We start from the raw sequence: 24,966 nt of genomic DNA, 5'->3' as shown, positions 1-24,966 counted from the left end.
AAAACATCTTAGCCAAGACATTATATAATCTACGGTTTAGAATGGAGTGTGGTGGATGGCAGTGTCGGTTCTTTTAAAATTGCCCCATGTAGCTAGCTTAAACATTTGAATAAACCTGAGATTAGTGTTCAATATACCTATAAACATTGTAGTTTTTATACTCACTGTGGTTGACATAAATTAGTATAAAAGTCATTCAGCAGAAATAAACTTAATAAAGGACTTCTCAGTAATCCGAGGATATTGTATTCCATCAATCTTCACACTGTTGTCTAGTACATAAGACATTTTACTGTTGGGTAGTCCACTACTAAACAACAGTAGACCAGAAAGTTTGTCTAATTTGTTCTTGTGTTTGGGGTTGCTGAGGTCTAGAGATCGTACATCATTGATCTCCCTTTGTAACATATTCCACCAGTCTGAATATGGGACCATCTTGAGTGTTTCCTGATCTTTTGTGTTCCTGCTGGTGTCAATCCATTGAAACATTTCCCTCAGTTTTACATTATTTGGATTAGTGAGATGAAATATCTTTCCCCAATTGTCTATAGAAAAGTTTGGTAAATAAGCATGACAACACTGTTACATAACTACATATTGTATGCATGTATGTCCAAGTTAATAAACAATGCAACAGCAGTTAATATATACATGCATTGAGGCAAACAGATGTGGAAAAATATAATGGCAGATATTCTCATTCGGAGATTCTGATAAAATACTTTTGAAAGTAGTCATCTATGCCTTTGATAACTAAAACACTGAAATAATGGTCTGCAACAACACCATGCACACATACGTACATACTGTTATATATTAATACCTACACATGTATAAGTGCACACATATATATAAAACTTGAACACTAACCATTAGAGGTCACAAGTTGAGACAAGACCACAACACTCTTAGCTAGACAGTCAACAGGGAGTAGTGAGACACTGGCTTCCATTGGTTGAGGTGCTACACCCATTTCATTTATACCATGAATAAGTCGATACAGCCAATCTCTCTGTATACACAATCATACATGTAATTTGTATTTATATAGCACAACGACTATAGATATAGTATATCAGAGTATAAGACATGTATGAATTGTCAAGATACATAGCTCAGTGAGCAAAATCTGTGAAAGCCCAATCACAAGGAAATATTATGTAGAAAGAGAGATAATATGCAATAGGAATGTAACTACATTATGTATATGTATGTGAGGTACAAATCCTACAAAGTGATAATTTTGGTGTGTGCTACTTACCTTGTTTGCTTTCCCATTCTTCATACTCCAACTGATCATACCAAGTCTGTAAACTGCAATTGGTAAACCTTGTTTTCTGGCTTGACATACCAAGTACTCTGATACCCTAAAAATAATATAAGACATACCAGATTGAAGCTCATATGTACACATTAAAAACACACACATTACACATGTATACATACTTCACTAGACACATTACACACACACACACACACACACACACACACACACACACACACACACACACACACACACACACACACACACGCACACACGCACATACACACACGCACATACACACACGCACGTACGTACACACACAAACATGCACGTACACACACACACACACACACACACACACACATACACACACACACACTAGCACACACACACACACACATACACACACACTAGCACACAAACACTACACATAAAGCAGCAGACATGTACATACGTAACATTACCATTTTGTTTGGACATATCCACAGGAACTAACTAAAGCCTCCACAGGTACTGCAGAACACTCCACTTCTGGTATTGGGGTTGATCTACATGCATTTATAAATATACATTTACGTGTGCCCATCAGTATGGACATACAAATACTTACCCAACATTATCCATCACACTAATGGATGAGATGAAGTGCAGTGGAGTGTTGTGAAGTGATGCCAACTCCAGCACGTGAACAGTACCTACCACATTTGGTGCCCTATCCATAAAACACATTATACTAAACCATGTGCAAAGTGGATCCCGTGTGCACATATGTACACATAGTACTACATTCACATATGTACATCTACAGTGTTATACGTGCATCACCTTAATGCACTGTATCCCAATATGTGGTTGACGTGGGCTCCAAAATGATAGATTTGCGATATGGAATTTCCTAACTGCTGGAAGACCATGTAATCCAAACCAAAGTACTTCTGCTCCAAATCACCACACACAATCTTAACACGAGTACTGAGTAGCTCAGTTGGTAAACCATAACCTTGCAGGTAGTCTGTTACTTTGGAAACTCCTAAAAATTTAATGCACATGTAAGTATGTATGTACAATTTTTATATACTGTATGCATTGTGTCTGTATACTACTACCTGTATGTATAATGTAACCACACAATGCATGTGCCCTACACTACTGTCTGTGTGAAATCTACATAATAGTTAGACATCAAAACACAGGGTTCTACAGAATTTAGAATCCCGAAAGGCCCTGTGTTGTGTGGCGCACGAATGAAGCGAGGGCGCTACTACAGGGCCCAAGGGTTATAAGTTCCGTAGAACCCTGTATTTTGATGTCTAACTAATTTAGACCACAGCTCATTGTTGTACCTTCACAGCTGCTTGTGACACGAGGGTTAAAGAAGCCCAATACACCTCCCTGTAACTTGTAATGCACATTACTGCACTTGCTAAACGCCCATGTGTTGCCAATGTTACAGGCACGTAATTACCGTGTTTTGTATCACCCCAGAGACAGGGATCTATTGAGACATGAACAAGGGATCTACAGGATTTAAATACCTGTAAGTAGCCAATGAATTTCAAGTATTTCACCTTGCTGTGGTCTAAATATTACTAACTGTTCATGTTAGAATAGGAAAAGGGATGAACCGAAGATCATGTATTGATAACTATTTGTGTACTTATCAAACAGCATGCTAGTACTGGGGTTTTCCCTAAGATGAACAACACTTGCCACAATGGCATATACCACTAAAAACCACCATAGAAATATCATATGTGATGAAAATCACCTTTACAGAATAGTCTCAGTGCATCTAACAGCATTAAAAACAAGAAAACACTTACAAATGCCCCGATATTGAAATTATAAAAAGTAGTTTTTTGGTCTGCCTGCCTGCCTGTCTGCCCACCCACCCACCCGCCCGGCCGCCCACCCACCCACCTGCAAGGCAAGAAGCCAAATGAAGCTGTGCATGAAGCAGTACATGGCCACTATTTCATACCCCACAATAGCAAATTCGTGGGTGGCATGTGCCTTTTCTTCATGCAAGAAAACCATACAACTACACAGGCATTAATTTTACATATTGACATGTTCCTTAGAGGAGCATATTTTGATGTCACTAGACTATTTGAAGCACTAAGAGGGAAAATAGATAGATATAACTGCACTTACTGTATAATGCCAAGTAGAAGAAAAATTAGAAATTTTAAGTTGGATTAGGGACCAAAGAAAAAAAGGTAGTAAACAAGGAAGGTTGCCTATACTTGCAGATATAGCTAGCGGACATAAAATCTATGAATTAGGGATTAAATGTCCACAAGTATATTTGTAGGTATAGGCAATCTTCCTTGTTTCACTACTTTTAAACTATTCCCTTGTTTCACTACCTTTTTTCTTTGATTCCTATTTCTAAAATTTCTAATTTTTTAAAAATCAAACAGTACAGTAGTACTGTTTAAGTAATAGTTAGACTTCAGACCACAGGGGTCTAAGTAATTTAGTAACCCGATGGCCCTGTGTCGTGGCGCCTGAGCGAAGTGAAGGCGCTACTACAGGGCCTGAGGGTTACTAAATTACTTAGACCCCTGTGGTCTGAAGTCTAAGTTATTTAGACCCTTTATGTAGTTGTTGTACCTTAACATTGTTGACAGCTGCTTGTAACAGAGAAATGTAGCGTTCATTAGTAGAAACAAGCCATTACTCCACCCGTTACTGTTTAAAATTAATTTTCAGGTGACGATGCGTTGCCAACGCTACCAGTCCGGGTGTACGTAATAAACATGAAAAGGGTCTAAGTAAACATGAAAGGGTCTAAGTAAACATGAAAAGGGTCTAAGTAACTTAGACACCTCCAAAATCCACCAAATTCACCACCAAAAGGGTCTAAGTAGGGATCTCCCAAAAATGACATGTGCTGCCTAAAATTCCACCTTTAAAAATCATCCTAGAAACATCTTATGCAACAAAATTCCCTTCGCGGAATAATATTAGTCCATCTAACATCAAATACAGCATTAAAAACAAGAAAACAATCACAGGTGGTCGGATATAGAATTTAAAAAAATAATTGTCTGCCTGCCTGCTTGCTCACCCACCCACCAGCCTGCCTGCCTGCCTAACCACAGTCGCAAGGCTGGAGGCCAAATGAATCAGCGCACTGCCATCACTTTACGCCACAATAACAAACTCACCAGTGGGGTGTGCCTTTAGGGGTTCTGACAAGTGTGTGCCCTTTGCACCTTGTCTTTCCTTTTATCCTTCAATCAGGCTGGTCTTCATTCTTCTTCATGCAATGAAACCATAGTGAGGTGTTAATTTTCCATATCAACACTTTCTTTGAGCAGCGTATTTTAATAGGCATCACAAACTTATTTAAGCGCTTACGCTTGGTAGATAGATACCTGTACCTTCATGATAGGTTCAATACCATGCTTATTAATGTGATCGTTGATTAATAACGATAGAGCACCAAGACCACATCTCTTATCAATCTTATTTACTCAATCATGATGACACACTGTTATTATAGGTATAGCTATACTGATAGTGACACGCCTCTGGTAGGTGAAAGGCTGACTCAAGATACTCTAATACAGCAGTCACCTTAATAGAACAGTCACACATGTATAGCATAACAAAAAACCAAACAAACTAGTATATTAAAAATAATTTTTAGGGATGCAAGCAATGAAAAGTAGTGAAACAATAGATGAATGATGGTATTACAGCATAGGTTGGTGGGAAATCCCTACTGTGGCATTGTTGTTATAACATGCCAATGTAGGGATTTTCTCACCAAGCTATGCTGTAATACCATCATTCATCTCTTGTCTCTTGTTTCACTAATTTTTATCACTTGGATCTCTACTTCATTCTTAAATTAATAATTTTTTATATACTAGTATATTAAACATAATTATGACAGCGCATACCACATTAAAAGAAAGAATGGCACCAGAAATACCATAAAAGTAATTTTACATTTGAATGCGTACCCCAACGACCAATTATATAAGGAAAGGGAGGTGGCCATTACACTTTGTTTTCACATTCCGCCCGTTACACAGCGTTACAAACGAAGAACAGTACAAGAAGCATATCTGCAATCAATCCATATGATACGGAAAATATGGGCGATTAACCAACACAGCCACAGGGAAGCTGCATCACATTATTGCCATGAATCAACACCTTGCATTGTCAGTGAAAGGAACTGGAACACAAAGGAGGACAAAGGCAAGTCCATGATGTGTGTATTGAGTTGGCAAAAAGACACATATTGGGATGAAGCAGTGAAGAAATCAAGTCAGTAGCCTTATCCATTGTCAAGTTAAGCTTGGCTGCCGGGAAGCATCAGTTAGTCAGTTAGTCAGTTAGTCAGTCAGCATAAAAATTTCTTCTGTTAACAGAAATTATTTTAAATTCCATACAAACGTTCTAGAAGGATTTTGGGTTGGTCTGAAGACATTTTTGGGCTTAGCTGTGCCTAACCAATGCTGTCAAGCTGTCGTGAAGGGAAATTGAGGCTGGATTTAGGGTGATATTTTCGGCTAGAAAAGTCCAGTTTTTCATGATTCTTAATATACAGTACTACCGTACTGTATGATGATAGTCATGTGGTAAAATCCCACTTAGGCATCAAACAGATGGTGAAAACATGCCAATGTAGGGATTTTCCCATATAGCGACCTTTCATATCTTGTTTCATCAATTTTTATTTCTGAACTTTACTTCAGTTTTAAATTAATCACACTAGTACTATATACTTCAATAAATGATTTGACAATTAAACATTCAATCTACGGTAATAGCTCTGCTGTGGAAATATATGAATAGACGAGTCAAACTGTAATGATTACATAGCCAGAGGAACAACAATTTTTTTAAGTTGCAACAGTTGCAAAAGGCCCAATACATTAACTCTAAGAAATACCACAAATTTTATTGAATCATGAAAAATTAGAAATATACAATTATTATGTACCACATTTGTACAGAACACAATAAAGCTTATTGTTCATTTACCAATTGCCTATATATGTACATACCTTCTTTCTCTTGGCTACACCTCACTAAACAATAGACTACAACTTCATCACTACTCAACAGTAATTGAGAGAGAAAAAATGAGCCCAAAAATCCAGTTGCACCTAAATGATGATGGGTAAATATTCACAATCAAGTAAGATAAACATCTTGTTTAGAAAAAGGAATATGACAACCTTGTAGCTAAACATTTTTGTAAAACAGCATAGGATCAATGTCTATAGGAAATGCTGCAATTGTTTATGACAGACACAAAAACTGCAAATTCTCACAGGTATAGTAGTACATTCTGTATATACAGATAGGTAGTGCACGTACACACACTATGCTACACTACACACGCACACCCACCCACCCACCCACACACACCCACACACACACACACACACACACACACACACACACACACACACACACTCACAAACACTACACATACGTACCACACACACACACACACACACACACACACACACACACATACGCACGCACGCATGCACGCGCACACATACTCACACTACACTACACTACTCACACACACACACACACACACACACACACACACACACACACACACACACACACACACACACACACACACACACACACACACATGCACAACACACACACACACACACACACACACGCACAACACACACACACAACACACACGCGCACACTACACACACGCACACACACACACACGCACAACACACATGCACAACACACAACACACACGTGCACACTACATACACGCACACACACATGCGCACGCACACATGCTACACATACACACAATGCGCGTGCACACACACACACACACAAACACACTACACAAACACACACTACACAAACACACACACACTACACACACACGCACACACACACACTACACACACTACACAAACACACACTACACAAACACACCTGTTAAAAAGACACTGTTGCTAGCCTGTACAGTCACAGATTTAGGACTATTAAAATTGGGTAATTCAAGTTCCATATCAGCCTTCATAAGATCAAAAGTGTCATCCTTGCCACTACTAATGCTAGTATGGTCACTGATTAAGTCTCTGAGTTGATCCAATGACAAATCAGAGGACAGTAACATATCAACATTTAAATTAACTCCAAATAGTTCCTTGACTGTTGCAGTAAACTGCATGGCGGTCAGTGAGTCTCCACCATGTTCTACAAATGTTTTCCCTAACAAGAGATGAATAGAAACTATTTTTCTACACACAAATGATTACATACATATCACAAAATGCATATACGAATACTATAACAGCGTTCATTATGCATAGCAAAATTTACATACAAGATAGCACTTATAATTGTTAAGGAATTTGTCACACAATACCTGACAGGTTTGAAGACGTAACATCAACATTTAGCTGAAGAGTCTTTGCAATTAGCGACTGGATGTTAGCAGTGTGTGACTTTTTTTCTTGCTCCAGTAGCTCTGCAACACATTCATTCACTTTCTCTTGGTACTTCTTTTGTAGAGCAATTCTGGCAATTCTACAGTGTAATATACGTATATGTATGTATGTATGTCTCTAGATACAGGTAATGCGTAGGTACATTGGTTGTGTACAGCCAACAGTTTAACACTACTATTTTAAGCCCTGAACACTAGCAAAGGTTTATATGAGGTATATACAGAAAAAATCATTTCTAAGCCAAATACAACAGAGGCTTGACCACACTGTAATAGCTATACACATTCTATACAGACCATTCAGTTTTTGGATAACTAAACAGTTTGTATCTCTGAAGTTCTGTGTATAATCACCATTAACAGTGTATTTATACAACACAGGTACCCTCAACTGTCCTAACAGAACATTCAATTACTCTAATAGAGCAACCACTTGACATTTAGTCAATTGAACATTATAACTAATAACTTCTACTACCTGTATATGTCCCATGTGTGGTACTGCCTAAACGCAATGTCATTTCACAAGAGTGCAAGCGATTATAACTTGTTAATTAAAGGACGTGGCACCCATTTCGTATGCAAGTATTCATCCTGTTTCGTTTGGGATGAATATCCAAGAGCGAAATGAGTGCCATGCCCTTTCATTATTGAGTTTTTAATTGCTTGCACTTTCACGAGATAATGTTGCATTTGAGCGGTATGCACCATATATATGCCAGGGGAGTAGGAAGATATTTAACTTATGGGTGCCCTACTACAGTACTAATAAGAGTAACTTGATTTTCATCTCCAAAGAATTTCTAGTCGCATTACTGAAGGGTGGAATCAGCAACTCTGATCTGTTTAGAATATAGATATTAACTGATAAACAGTTAAATCACTGCTTATAATAATGCTATTCTTGACTATTTTATTAGGGTATATGATTGCTCTATTAGAGTATCTCGATCTTTTACGAGCGGACTTGTATTCTATTATTTTAATACACTTGTACAGCACCTTTGTTTAAGCCTATGGATTATGGTTGAAGTCAGATCAAGGCAGATGGAATCACTGGCAAGTTAGAATAGAAAGAATGATACTGCCTTACTGATTTTGATTCTGATTAGTTAGAAATATTCATGGGTGCCCAAGCACCCACGCTTCCTACGCACCATATGCTACTGCATTCACAGTGGAATGTTAGCCATTTATATTTTCCAGGGGACTCAGTTGCAAGTTTCTTGAGAATGACTAACATACATTTGCGCAATTTGGAAATTTCATACATACCAGTGCATATACTATGCTGCACCATACATTTTATCACAAAGCTAACAAAATATTATTACATATTTCAGTTTAGTCACTGACCTACATAGATAACAGCGCTGTCTCCCACCTATGTTGCCAGATACCTGTTTCTGTAACCATCAGGTTTCAAATTAACATGCCGTGTAGTCACCACGATTCTGTACAGTACCATTAATAGTAAAGTAAAACTATCCTTTGTAATTGAAGTATTTTGAAGAAAACAGTATTAAAGGCAGTGCATAGAGATATGAAGTAGACTACAAGTGCATGATTAAGAGAATACTGGTCTTGTATAAACGCCAGTTTCGCATAGTTGTCAGTATCATACAGTATGGTAGTACTGCATATTAAGGATCATGCACTTTCTCATAAACAAAACTTTTATGGTGCCTTGGCAGTATTGGTCAAGTATAATCAAGCCCAACAGTGCCTTCAGTGCAAACCGATACATACTGTTCTTGTTTATAATACTGTGTAACGGGTCAGTCAGTAGAAAATTATATTTATTAATAATTTTAAAAAAAATTCCGTAGCAACTTGTTAAAAGTGTTTCAGGTCAATCTGAAAGTTTCTTTGGGGTACCTAACCAATACTGCCTCATCGTTTTCAGGGAAAATTGAGGTTGGTTTTTGAGTGATTGTTTTGAAGGCCACGCCCAAACCTTTGTGGTCCCTACTATACAGTACTATCGTACCGTATAATGATCTCTATTTGAACTTAAAATTCCTAGATTAGTGGTATGGGCAAAAAGGTGATACAAAGAATTAAATTCTTGGGCTATAAATGACTTGAGACAATACACACATGCACACATAATCTTAACATACTTTTCTGATGATGTAAGACAACCATTTTCAACAGTGAAAGGTTTTGGGTCCAACAAAACAGCATGGGGTATCTATATAACCAGACAGTGTCCATATAACATATTATCATACTGTGACCTAACCTCAAATGCTCTCAACTTCTTTTCCTTTCCAATCCTTACGAGATCAGAGTGTACCTGCATATATGTTTACAAGTATATGTCAATAACGCAGTACAGTACATATTATTAACATACGCATGTACCTTTGTACAAGTGTAGAATACATACAACTCATAACATAAGTATGATATAGATACGTAACAAATCTAGAAGCATACCTGTGACACTGCATGCATGTAACAACTTTAAATAAATAAAGTATGCACATCTCCTAAAGTATATTATTGTTACATAGTTGCATAGTAGAGTGAACCAATTCTGAATTTTCAAGCTTAGACGATATTCATGCTTTTTGGCTTATGTAATTTACCAATATCTAACCGATACATGATTGTAGGGAAGTTACACTTGTGCATTAATCACTTTACCAAGTTCACAGCTTCCCTCAGTGCACACAAGCCAGTACTATCAAGTGATGCTACCTCCACACCTTGACCAGCAAGACTATCTTGTAAGTAGTCCAGTGAGGGGATCACCACTGCAAACACAGCCTTCTGTTCATACCTACATACATCATAAACATAGACTGTATGTGATGTATACACATACTGAATATAAATACAGTAATACTAATACACACAGGGATATGGATTATTGTATGCTAATTACTGTGTATGATACGTACCTGCTAGTATCTGCACAAGTGATGTATACTTGATCCACAAATATACTCTCCAAGTAAATGATTTCCAACTTCTCAGAAGAAGCAAATTCACCCTATATATGTAGAAACATGCATGAAATAAACAAGTATAAAAATGATACAGTACCTGTGAGAGTTTGAAAAAATTCTTTATTCTGTCTATTATTTTGAATTGTCGATTTCCCACAACTTCTACAATATCTCCAGTATGGAACCTGTAGAGTCGAGAGTTAATGAACAGAGAGCATACTTACAATATTCAGCTTTACAGATAATAATAAAACGGAGTGTTAACTATACTCACCAACCGCCATCAAATGAGCTAGCAGATTGAGTAACATTATTGTGGTAGCCTAATGTACACATTGCCTCTGACTTGACCAACAATTGTCCTCTATCTCCAACTCTGTATAGTACATAGTACAAAATGAATATAAATCTTTGTAACATGCTATCTACTTTACCATCACATTCACTACAGTTGGGTACTTACTCAGGCTGTGCAGGGTCCTTTACATGGTAGTCCAGTGAAGGAACACTTTCTATCCTAAACTGTACTCCATCTTGAAATGTTGCTTTACTGTTTTCATCCATCACAGCTATGTTACTGGTAAAATATATGTACATACAGTACATGCAGTATGCTAAAATACATACAGTACATGCAGTATGCTAATGTTGCTTTACTGTCAATATACAACATGTACTGGTGTCTGCACAAGCACACATGTGTGCATAGAATTACCTTATTTCAGTGCAGCCATAACCTTCTATCACAAAGCAATGATAAAACAATTCTCTCATAAATTGCAGAACTTCTTTACTTGTCGCTGCTCCGCCTACACAAATAAATATGACAATTCCTTGTATACATACAGTATGTACACATACATACCAACATTAACTATTTTCAGTCTTCTTCCAAAACTGGATTTTAAGGACGACATTACTTCTGCTCTTATCTGTTAACAGGAGAACATACATGTACACAAATAATACAGTAGGTGTCAAAAGCATTTTATAATCTCACTTGTTATGCAATGGCATGGAAATGTTTTGGAGATCTACTGTATGCTATATCCTAAAACAAAAACAGTCTTGGGGTTGTATAAAAAGGACGCTGCCAAGCAAAGTAGGATCAATCAAACAAGCTTATTCAACATGACCGGTAAGAACAAGGACTGATATCAAGTTGTGGTACCAAGTAGATTGGAATACTACCATGATCAATCTGTTAAACAACTGGTAAGAACAAGGACTGATATATATCTAGTTGCATCCAAGTGAATGCAGTATTTCCTATTCTCTTTGTATCTAGCTATAGCTAGCTATATAATAAAACTAGAGTAAATACACATGCAACTGTTATTAAATTGTCATGTGGCCACTTTTTAAAATCACACACTACAAAAAAAAGTGACAATTTAATAACAGTTGCATGTGTATTTATTCTAGTTTTATTATATAGCTATAGATACAAAGAGAATGGGTAATGCTGCATTCACTTGGCTGTAACTCGATATCAGTCCTTGTTCTTACCAGTTGTTTTACAGTTTGATCATGGTAATATTCCAATCTACTTGGCCGCAACTTAACATCAGTCGTTGCTCTTACCAGTCATGTTGTTTGATTGATCCTACTTTGTTTGGCAGCGCCCTTTTTTACAGCTCCAAGGCTGCTTTTGTTTTAGGATATCACACATTTTTGTCACTGAGTAATAGTCAAGACAAAAAAAGTAATGCACAAAGCTAATAGTTTCATACAAGCCACCTTTGGTTATCATACAGCTTCAACAGTTATTGTGTGTATTGCATCATAGCTTGGGACATGAAGTGGCAAAACCAAAGAATGTAGTTTGGTACAAATAGGCAGGTACTTGTTGGTGTTGTAACCTCAATAGGGTATGGCTTCTGGCACCATTAAAACCATCAGTGAACAGATTGAGTAAAGGCCATTTCCTGGCAGGTGAGAATGTGCCCCAAACTTCTTATTATTTTGCAACGTACTGGATTGTCCTTTGAAATGCACAAACAAAACTGTATTGTGGGCTGCGTTAGCTACTTCAGACCGTTAAATAACAACTGAATAACAAACACTTACAAGAATAGCGCACGATACCGAGTTTACCACACTGATTCACCTAGCATTGACTGCAAATAAACGGCCAAATTCACCAAGTTCACCAACTGTAAATAAACGCTACTGTAGTTAGAGGTGTCTTAAATTTAAGATAGGGTTCTAAAAGACCGCAAAATAAATCAGCAATAGCATAGGCGATGTTATTATCTGGGCTCTCGCAAGAGAGGTGGAGCTCCAAGATTTGTACTGAAGAAACTTAACTAGCCAAAGAACTTGAGATAGTGAATCCAAGGCTGTGGAACTAACATAGTCTAAGATATAAGTGTCAAAAAATGATCGGCTTGCACTAACAAGTATGCGAAGGAGAAGAATACAACGTTTTCAGCAAAATTTCATGCAGCATTACTAAAATATAACAGGGATTACTTACTTAGTAATACACTTATATAACAACATACCAAAGGTGTTGTTGTATCGTAAGTTTTTTTTACAAAAGAATAGTTTTAAAGGTAGATTTTTGGTGTGCATTCTATTAGAGTTAATCGTTCGTGTAAATAATTCACAGCAGTCACGTGCCCTACATGCGCTTTCTTTGGCCACGCAAATGACTACTGTGAGTCTTGACACAACAAGTGTACACAAATTCTGAGACTGTCTATCTGTTCACTGAAATGCTAGTACAGTACTTCCCATCATTTATATCACATAGGTACGTATACACTTGGGGCAGTAAAATAGGTCTAGCAGATACAAATGCCAGATTACAGAAAGGTTGAGATACTCTAATAGAGCAGTCAAATATTCTATTACAACACTCAACACAGTGTCAACACCTAAGTAACCTAATGCACAAGAACAGATTACGAGATAAACATTTCGATCCAGTATAATTTAGGAAGTTCAAAAGCTACAAGTTTGAAATTTTCACTGTAAAATTGCCAACCATACGTAGTAGCAGAGATAGTGAGTAGGCAATCGGCATATCAACAGAAAACGGCAAGCAGATCATATAAAGTCTTCAGCCTTACTATAGGGCTCTCAAGACACCTGTGCTACTCAAAGTAAAAGAAACCTGTGCCAAAAACAGCCCAGCTGTAAAAAAAGGCGAGGCCAAGAATGCACAAGTACATGTTCATGGAGTAACTACAACCAAAAGACATGATATCAAAATCTGGCCAAGAAAGCATTTACAGTACAGGCACTTTTATGCATTCATTTTCTATATGCTTTACTTTATTACATCCAGCTAGCTGTACATGTGTGCTTGCAATATAAACAATACTACTGAGACAATAAAAGATGATTACATTGCATTGTTACCAAAATAAAAATTTACAATTGGTTTCTACTTGGCCATCTTTATATTTTAATATACAGTGTAAAAAGATGGCCAAGTAGAAACCAATTGTAAATTTTTAGTTAAATTAATTTTGGTAACAATGTAGTGTAATCATCTTTTATCGTCTCAGTAGTATTGTTTATATTGCAAGCACACATGTACAACTAGCTGGATGTGATAATGTGAAGCATATAGAAAATGAATGCATAAAAGTGCTTATACTGTAAATGCTTTCTTGGCCAGATTTTGGTATCATGTCTTTTGGTTGTAGTTACTCCATGAACATGTACTTGTGCATTCTTGGCCTCACCTTTTTTTACAGCTGGGCTTTTTTGGCACGGGATATCACTACTTTGTGTTGAATGGAGAGCATACAGTTACTGAAGATTGGCTATTATATTACATCTGATACTGAAGCTGTTATTATGCATGCATACATACATGCATACATACATGCATAATAACAGCTTCAGTATCAGATTAGCTAGCTAAATCAGTAGCAAAAGCTTCAAGTTCAGTGTTTAGAAGCGCTACTAAAAGTGACTTGCTAAGAGAAAACTTGTTCAAACCGTTCAAATTTCCCTCAAGGACTCACATGATATTTTGCGTGATGTTTCACGTGAAAATAAGAACCGGGGATAGTGACAAAGTCGAGGCTACCATCTTAATGGTTCTTCCTGAAGCGGTGGATTGGTGATATAACTAGTCTATGTGCGTAACAAGTGGAGGCGAATCGGCTGCGAGTTGTTGCTGAATGTATGCCTCAGAATGGACATGAAGACGCTGAATGCATCACCCTATTCTCCCAGCGAATTGCCGAGTGAGTTCGTGTATAAGTCATTGTAAACGGATATATAACTACCGTCATAATTTTAGACAGGAATCCCCACGCCATAGTAGCTTCCTGGGATTATATATCTATGCTTTTGTAGGCCAGATCCTTGCAGCTGGCTTGTTCTAGCAGCTGTGTGGGTCAGGCCACGAACAAGTTGAGCTAAGCCCTAGTGAGAAAACAGCTAAAAATGAAAGATTTTTTCTCAACATTTCAACCAACAAGATGGTTGGTGATGACAACGAAGTTTTCAAGAGCAGACAAATGCTTCCATCAACAGTCCAGGAAAGGCTATAAGGCTATATACTTTTATGGCTTCCTCTAATGTATGGTGAATTCTTTGGCTATAAATAATGTGTCAGGCATTTGAATGATTAGCAAGTAAGTCAATACTACAAAACTAATAAGTTAATATTTTTGAGGGCTCAGCTCAATGCGTACATACAGTATACCACAATTACTATGCATCAATCGATTGATGTGATGATAATATGTGCAGATCTGAGACAACCATGGGCCTACTATATAGTAACTGGGCAAATATATAGAGTTATGTATACTCTGATATAATTGTTGAGTGTTGTAGTTTGCCAATGGTCAAAGCTAAATTAAAAAGAAGTCCAGTAATATACTCCAAAATTGGTCATCAATTGCTGCAGTATGCTGACTTGGGAATGGCTATGTGGGATGCTCACTTTAACAATAATCATAATAGTGGAAGTAAGTGTTTGTTGACATGTTAGTCTGACTATGATTATATGTTTTTAGTTAGCTGTGCCTTACCATACTGTACCCTTTTCTGTATATGCAGGGTGAATACTGATGTTGTGACTGTTGGAGGGTGAGTTTATGGTCAATGGACAAATCACACAAATGGTGAAGAAAAAATAATATGTGGTACCAAGACCCCACTACTATATTATGAACTCTTGGTGGTACTTCATAGCCAAACACTAGTGTATCTGGCTTCTTGTGCTACTGTAGTCATTCTTAATTTTTTATTTTATGGGATCATCATAATGTAAATGTTTACTATTACAATATATCATGCTATCATTAAAGAGTTTCTATAATTGTGGGTGGTTGCATGAGGGTCTACGAAGTGCTGTGACTGAAAGATGATGCGCTGATGCTGGCTTTTTAAGTGAACACTGAAGTTTCACAGGCACTGAAGGGCTGGGGTGGGATTAGAGACGCGCACGGGTAATGTAGCAGTAAATTACTTCAACTGTATCACTACAGCGGGTATGAAACAGCTGGCTATAGCTATGTACGGCCCTCCATGGGCCGGAGTCACGCTGACGAGTCAGTGGAGGCATACCGTGGTGAAATTAAAACAAATCAGTGACTGCTCACAATTAAACCAAGAGTTGACAGCACAGTGTCTATCAAATCAGCCAGCTTGCCATGGCCAATGACCTTGCCCACTTCCACACTATTTGGGTTTGGGAATTGAGGCGGGTGCCCACACCTCGACGTCATGGCGGCAAGTTTGAATCTTCAAAGAGTACAAAAGCGATCTCATAAACTAACTAACAACTTTTTAACGAAATTAAATGTATAGATACATTGTGTAAAAAGCCCCTGATAGCCGCAGCCTTTTTACAATACGACTTCATGGTTGAAAGAAAATTGCTTCAATGGGATGCGATGACGAAGAAAATGAAAAAAAGAACAATGCACATTTGAATAAATAATTTAATTAACGCATGGTAAATGGGTGGGCGATGGAACAAACTACTCCAACAATTCACCTGACTTTTCGTGTGGTAGTTACTCATTATACAAAGGTTACATGCCCCTGGTTTTGAGGTGGAATCTTTTAGTAAGCCTGAGATTTTGCCATGCGGATTTTAAAAGATTGCATAATTGATCCCTCATGTAAATGACTCACAGTAGTGGTCGTGTGTTTATTTTATTGTGGGCGCGCGCTTTGTGCTTCTTGGCCTCGCAACTCTACCGTGAGTCTTGATACGCTTAGAAAACATCTGAGCAACTGTGCAAGGGAGTTGGCATTGTGAAAAGCATCACGAGCAATTCAGTGGCATGCCTGTGGTTTAAATGTAGAGTGTATCAGTGTGGCTATCCAATCATGGGGAAAAGCCAACTTCAATAGTGTGTGTGTGCGTGTGTGTGTGTGTGTGTGTGTGTGCGTGCGTGTGTGTGTGTGTGTGTGTGTGTGTGTGTGTGTGTGTGTGTGTGTGTGTGTGTGTGTGTGCGCGCGCGAGCAAAGATTAACAATTTTCAAAAATTCAGTCACATATTGTTACATACTAGACTTTTAAGACAAAAAGTGACATCTTTACACCAGTATTTTTTTGCAAGTTTGGTCGCCTGACCAAATTAAGATTGCCTCCACACACATGTCACATTGTACCTGTTGGAGCATGGCATCATCATAGTCAGGGTTGGCAGCTTGGAGTTGTAACCTCTTAACCTCTACCAACTGTTGATACTCAGAATAAAGTCTATTGAAGAATCTGAAGCAGAACACACCAGTGTAACTATACCATGTAACACAATTGCAAATGATGCACGCCTGTAAAATTTCTGTAAGGTAAGACATTTATACTTGGGTGTTTCACTTTACTAAGTAAGTCTACACGAACTTAGAAATATGCTATCTGTAATTGTTACATAATTACGTATGCATGTGAAATACATATATATGCACATAACAGTGCAGTCCTAATAGCTCCAGTACCACTACAACCTCCATATACACACATCAGCTGAGCTGCCTGCCCAGTAATAATAAAAAATAAATACACAATGACTAGCCAACACATGCAGTTTCAAAATGTCTTTTGGCTCCGTTATAAAGAGTGACTACTACAATTGTACGTACCTTGGAGTTGTGGAGAATGTTGTGGGCTCCAGTAACTGAATATCCTCCATCAGTAGATTCAAGTTGGTCATTACACCAATCCTTCCTCCCTTAGTGATCACTGAATATCCTATCTTCCTCTCAGTCAAATGAGCCATTGGATCTACATATTTAAAACCATTACAATAAACAGCTGGAAAGTTCTCAAAAGACAAATTTTCACATTTTAGTAACTCACAAAGAAAATTTATAAGTACACGTACATATAAGAAAAATTAGGAATTTTTAAACTAGAGTAGGGACAATGTAGTACCACGATAAAAAGTACTGAAACAAGCTGGATTAGAGTTGTATGTAAAGTCCAATTGCTGTAAAACAATAAGAAGTAAATATCCCTACTGTGCTGCTAAGATTGAAATGCACAGTAGGGAAATTGGCTTCTTATTGCTTTTACAGCAATTGGACATTACGTACTACTCCAATCTCAGTACTTTTTATCGTGGTACTACATTGTCCCTACTCTAGTTTAAAATTCCTAATTTTTCTTATACTTGTTTGTGAATTTTTTCTGCAAGTTCATGACCACTAAACACACTGTATAATAATGCAAATTAATCTAAATGGATTTTTAAAAAATAGGTCTTTAACACTCATCCACACAGGAGCTGTATAACAACTTTAATGATTCGTAGCTTCAGACAGATGGAAACTAATGACTTCAAATCTGGTTAGTTAGTACCAACATTGCTAAATGGATGAAAAGCTTGGTAAATTGGATGTGTACACGGGAAGACCCCTTTTCACAAAACAGATAGTTAATGACAGCAATATATTATACAGGTATATGCAAGTAGTCAGTATCTTTGCCGATTAGGTATTAATATAACACACCACATATTATTGCCAAACTATATTCACTTAGAAGTTCATCAAGTTATCTTTTACTTACTTTGTATACATAGTATTATAGCTTGTGGTTTGCTTGACACATCATGTCAAGAAACACAAAGAAAGTCATGAAGGAAAGAATGCTACCAATCCGAATAATGATGAAGCAAACAAAAGAAGCAGTTAATGCAGGGATGGATCCTGGGGGGGCTCAAATGGAACCTCCCTTAGCAGATGCCGGACTAACAAGTTTTTCTTCAATTCAATAAACTAAAACCAGTTTTTATCAGTCCAAGAAACACTTATTGTAAGATCTTTTACCTTTGTTTACAGCAGTAATACTTCAAATATCACTTGAAACTGCTATCTTTCTGCGATAAGTGCCTCTAAAAATGATTATCGTCTTTATCTTCTAAAGCTATTACAGCAACTATTAACAGTGAAACATTGCTGGGGAGTCTATCATTACAAAGAGTAGAACTTCCTCATCTGGATCCTGGCCTGTAGTGAACAGTGTTGGTCATATAGCAAACGTTCAGAAACGCAAGTAGTTAAGTTAACTTTGTACACTTGTCTCTGATGATATTGGACAGCTCACTCAGCACTGCAATGTTTACAACACGTGTCCACAGGCGTACATGCATTATGTAATACTATATTGCATAATGTTGTGTAACGTGTAGCTACGGGTACAGAAGGATAAAAGGCAAGACAATAGTGCATGCATTGTATATGCCAAATGTTTCTTCCCAAGTGAATTTGAAACATTTTGTGAAAGAAGTAGGGCTGTAGCTGTACCCAGTTTTCTACTATGCTTGACTGAACACATCAGGCAGGCAGTAGAAAATTCCGTCATATAAATTTAGTAGCAACTTGACAGAAATGTTTCAGGTCAATCTGAAAGCCCTTTTGGGCTCAATCAATACTGTCAAGTTGTTGTGAAGAAAAATGAAGGCAGGTTTTTGGGTGATATTTTATCACTGGCCACGCCCACACCTTCATTGCCCTTACTATATGGTACATGATACTTGAGGGGAAAACTTTATCTGACCCAGATATTAGTTGGGACCCGAATGTGACTCAGATGTGAACTATTTTAAATAAACAAAGGCATGGCAAACAGAGGCATTATGAATTACATATTGGATGTGATGTTGGCAGTAGTTAGCCCTGTAATATAGCAAAGATTGCCTGCAAGAGCTTTAGGTAAAAGGTGGCTATGTATTACCAAACAATGATTGATAAGTGGGTGTGGCTCATTGTACTAACATTTCTTACTACCCACACAATTGCTCACAATTTGAAACCACTCCAATTTTAGTTATACTAGTATATGCTCCCTCTTTACAAGAAGGCACTTAGTCTAATCTGTAAACACCACCTTGACTGTGGCTCGCCCTTTCTTCTTTAAATCAATTCACTAGTAGTGGCCCACGTACATTGTCAATACATGCATAGTTACATATATTGGCATCCACATCATCAGCTTGATTGATTCATCACCACACAAGATCTAATCTGGGTCATACCCGGCTATCCTATAAAGTGGATTAAACCTAATTGGTGTGGGAAAATATGTCTTGGGTGACCTCGATAATATGAGGAACCCAACCATATTTCAATTCTGCCATGAACCCCAGAATACACGTATCAGAGTAGGATGGTGGTCTCAATTATGTTGCAATATTTCTATATCAGTTTAATAATTCAAACAATATACTAGGCTCGGGTAAGTGTGTAATTAACTATCAAATGGAAACTTAAAGTACATTCACTCTAAGAATGTGTCACAGTTAAAATACATGCATGTGCATATATACATGTACATACTTACTTTTACAAATCTGAACTTCAACAAACATCCTCATACTTGTTATATACTTTAACCAAACCTCATTAGTAAATGTTACACCTGTTAATATAGTGTAGATACATACAACATGAGAGTGAAAAACAAATAATTACAATAATATACGTATGCACAAATATTCTTATGTACACACCTTTAGCAAGTCCAGTACTGCCACTAGTGTAGACTACAGCAACAAGATCATTACACTTGCTGATAGATATTGGTTGGGGTAGACACCCCATCACAAAACAGTGATAGATACAGGACAGTACTAGCATAGTGTTGACATGACACACAGTAAGGTCTGGGATTCCTGTGTGACCTGGGGTAGCAGCTACAAAGTGCTGCAACAAGCCAGCATCTTGTGACAACGCTATGTGATGCTTGAAGATAGTGAACAGTGTTTCCTGAAGTGATTGGGAGTTCATAGCAATCTTTTGAATAAATTTTATGATGTTTTCCTCCAAATTACTTGTATCCTTTGTGACATCAACGTCTCTGTTAGGTGACAACTGATTTGATTCTTGAAGGAGCAGAAGGAAAGATCTCAATGCTTCCATGTGTATTCTACCTTCCTCAGAAGGATCATAAGGCCAAGAGTTGAGCTGTACTAATAGCTTAAGACTGGGACAACGTTGCTTGCTGGTAGTCAGCTTGGGTAACATTTCCGGTGAACAAAGAACACAGGACACACCAGAAGCATTAATGATATGAGCAATTCCTTCAGTGTCCTATAGTACACATGCAAGAAGTTATAAGAATAAATCAGAGAGTGGTGTATCCTCAGTATTCAATACTATTCTTACGTTACATAAGTGAATTGTCAAATGAGGTATATTATTCAGACAGAATCAGTTTGATCATTTATACCACAAAACAAGTGTACTCTTGCTAAGGATTCATTGCATACAAATACGCTCCTAGGACATTGAAACAACATCAGAATAGGTGTCAGTTCCAATTTACCTTACTTCCAAATTCCACATAGTATTATTTATATGTATGTGCATGAAGAAGTTTCTGTATTTTGGCAACAAAGTTTTCTTTCTTGTGTAAATAATGCAAATAATTAGATATGTGACCGACTGAGCAAAATCCAGTTATTGTCGCAAAATTCTATGTTGTTGTAAAAATACATTGAAATAAACTGGTAAACATATACGTGCCGCACAAAAATTTTACACACCTTTTAACTGCTTCAAACAAAGCTCAAATCAATTAAACCTATGTACCAATCAGATTCACCTGTTCACAGAGAGTAAGAAATCTTTGTTTCATGTTCATACAGCAAAAGGCACATGGGTTATGTGCACCCATATATAATTATAATGTGGCATAAATAGAGTTTGCCATCGTCATTTTCTTGTTGAAATGGCCTTCTTCTCTGTGCATATGGAACAATATCACTACTGATTTGCAAGTTTATGGAGAACAAATTGAGCTAGCCAGTTCCCATCATTGTAGCTTGTTCCGGTTGTGAATTTTGACTGATTACTTACACAAGTGCCTGTAATTTATTTGCCATATCGTTGCAAATTAAATTACTTGCTGTTCCAAATGTCTACCGCAAGACAAAAAAACTCAAACTTTTTGTAGTCCACTCCTTTGCTATTATATAAAATAGAGGAGAATAAAATGAATGTGCAAAAATGGCTGGTTTTGCTCAGCTGGTCACATATAAGTTAGATGCATGTTACAACAAACTTGATACAACGAAGAATTATCCTTATAACTTTTTCACATGCACGTACAGTTAGCACAAAAGTTGCCTTCATAAAACTCGACTGTACAAAGACACATAACACAGCACATGTCCCATACCAGTGAAGTATGGATGGGGACAATCACCATTGACTGCAGACACACAGCAAAGTCACTGATAAACCAGTCAAGTGAGTTTTCTCCACTGACACCAACAAATATTTTATCACGATCATCAAACTCATGACAGAGAAAACTACGAATACCTATGATGAGCAAAGAACTTCATAAATAGTGAGTGCTAATTAGGTGTACACATAGAACTTTGCACATATGATTTATGTAAGTATATAAATACGTACCTCCTCCTAGATAGAGTGCAATCTGGAAGGTTTCTCTCTGGTTAAGCCTAACACAGTGATTATTACAGTACCACATGTAATTTTTAATAGTAAATTAACACATACACACAGTAAATTGTGTACACACGTAGTACAACATGCACTCTACATACTACATACATATACATGTACCCAGAGAGGTTAAAGCCGGGTAAGCACCACTGACCTGGATGGTAATCCAGTCAAGACCCCAGCACATGTACCATAATTCACATGTATGCATCTACAATGGCATGTGTACATGCAATATAGCACACATATACAATAAAAAAATACATACATAAATGCATATAAAAAAGCCTACGACAGTTGCTGCCCAGTGAACCAGCACTGGGATACCTGTGCACCACTCAGGTGCTTGAGCTTTGTGCAGACAAATCTTTCTTAGGCAGGGCTAGTAGCCTGCAGTATATGTGAAACCCAAAGTCCTCAACGCCGCTAAAACAAGACAAGGACAGTTGGGTATTTGCTTTCCCAGTAAACACCAAGTACCTACAGCTGTATTGATATTACATCTGGGTGGGCTGCTTTCCCAGATGACACCAGGCCACCAGGTCCCCAATGTACAGCTGGGTAGACTGGAGCAATGTGAGTAAAGTTTCTTGCTCAACAACAACACCTCCAAATTGACATAACCAGGTATCGAACCTACCTTTTGATTACCAGGCCGATGCTATCTATAGCCACTTATATGTTGCCTCACATAGTTATACACATACAGCACACATGCATACACTGTACTAACCATTTGAATGATTTTTCTGGTGTTCCATTGTTTACCTGCCTATATCCCAGACATGGTAATCCAGCAAACTCCTCTGCAGCTCTCACCAACATCTCACACACTGTCTTAGACTTCATTACCTGAACATGTATGTATGTGTACACACTATAATACAAACAAATAAAATCCATACATTTATACAATTTTCCAGTAGAAATATATATCTGTACCTTTGCATATTGTGTCCATGGATTTGTCTTAGAAGGCAAGAAGAGCGGTTTCTGGTCATCATCAATAGATTGGTAACAACCCTCACACAAATCATAGTTCAAATTCTCCAGTGACAATGAGTGATGATGGTACTCATCAGCTAATACAATGGATAAACTAGTGATAGAGTGGCCATATACCAAATAGATTGAATATTTACTATTGGTGTACATGCACTATAGTAATTGCTGTTATATATATATTTGTATTGTAACTATCGCCAACAGTTTGCTAAAAGTACTGAATCTGCATTTATTACTTTCTATATCAATTACTGACCCTGCTCTGGTAGTAATACAAATATATAATATTGCAATGGTTACTTTGCAGTACCAGACTGGTACTGCAAGTAACCATTGCAATCACAATGAGGTGTCGGCAGCATTGTATAAATGAAAGCATCATTCTCTATAAAAATTTTGTTGACTGTGTATGTATGTGTACATGAGCATGCACATGGATGCAGTTGTAACTAACTGGCCTGAGATAAAAGTACATGAAATGTGTCCTGAATATATGGCTGAAGTACTTATAAGCAGCATCACAGATTGTTCTCTCCCCAGCATGCATGGTCACTTCAAGACAATCATGCCGGATATATGAATCAGATCACCACACAGATAGCCATAGCCGGAATATAACAGCTTACATTAATAGTACCTTCAATGGGTCTCATACACTGATCACAAGCATACATGACTGCCGACTTGACAGCAGTACTGAGTTGCTTTGCTTCTTTGTCATTCTTAGAATCCTCTATCTTCTCACGGATTAGCTTCAGCCTTGCCTCCAACTCACTTAGTCCCTGTGTATCACTATTAGTTGACGACTCATCTCTTCTAGAACTGATGTCCTTTTCCACTTGTTGGAGCTGTCCTTTAAGTAGCTCTGTCCTGGATAAATCAAAAGGTCTATAATATTATTGATGAGTACAATGCTGCCCCCGCCCCCTCAAGCAGGGTTTATCGAGCTGATCATCCCAGTCATCCTATCCGCGGCATCGAATGAGCTCGATAACGAATGTTACTAAAGCCGAAGCTAAAGCAGATACACACATTACTTTGATAGGCTAAAGAGACGCCTAGCTAATTAATGTATGGATAAAACTCGCGATAGTTCATCCGTTTATCCACCCTGTCTGAGGAGATTGCCGAAGATTGAAATGGGGTGGGCGGCATCTGAGATTAAATACATACCTGTCAAACACGGATTTTGATTCTTTACCAAAAACCTTCTTCAACGACTTCATGCCTCACCATCGCCGTATGGCCGTACAATGACAACGCACATTTCTAGAAGAGTTTATTTATTTATTTACAATTCAGTATGTAATGATTTATGCAATTTTAATTGTAATTATAAATATAGCTAGATATCCTGGTCTGAACACATT

General features: G+C 37.6%; 1 protein-coding gene across 1 annotated transcript; it reads right to left on the bottom strand.

Moving 5' to 3' along the window:
* Positions 1–127: 127 nt before the first annotated feature.
* On the bottom strand, positions 128–24,892 carry LOC136250773 (carboxylic acid reductase-like). The gene is made up of 28 exons (XM_066043061.1): positions 24,770–24,892; positions 24,234–24,466; positions 23,534–23,673; positions 23,325–23,443; positions 22,541–22,587; positions 22,299–22,444; positions 20,629–21,208; positions 20,460–20,537; positions 17,759–17,900; positions 17,288–17,390; positions 11,556–11,622; positions 11,406–11,499; positions 11,154–11,267; positions 10,965–11,066; positions 10,788–10,875; positions 10,643–10,734; positions 10,386–10,521; positions 9,979–10,032; positions 9,857–9,927; positions 7,653–7,813; positions 7,217–7,495; positions 6,295–6,396; positions 2,090–2,294; positions 1,875–1,976; positions 1,729–1,812; positions 1,262–1,367; positions 871–1,012; positions 128–545 (listed from the first exon to the last, which is right to left on the bottom strand). Exons 1-28 carry the CDS (start codon positions 24,820–24,822, stop codon positions 193–195), a joined length of 3,993 nt encoding a protein of 1,330 aa, XP_065899133.1. The 5' UTR covers positions 24,823–24,892; the 3' UTR covers positions 128–192.
* Positions 24,893–24,966: the final 74 nt, after the last annotated feature.

Source organism: Dysidea avara, chromosome 3 (assembly GCF_963678975.1).
Source record: "Dysidea avara chromosome 3, odDysAvar1.4, whole genome shotgun sequence".
Lineage (NCBI taxonomy): Eukaryota > Metazoa > Porifera > Demospongiae > Dictyoceratida > Dysideidae > Dysidea > Dysidea avara.
Note: the sequence above shows the minus strand (reverse complement) of the source record. Positions and strands in the feature narration are given on the sequence as shown.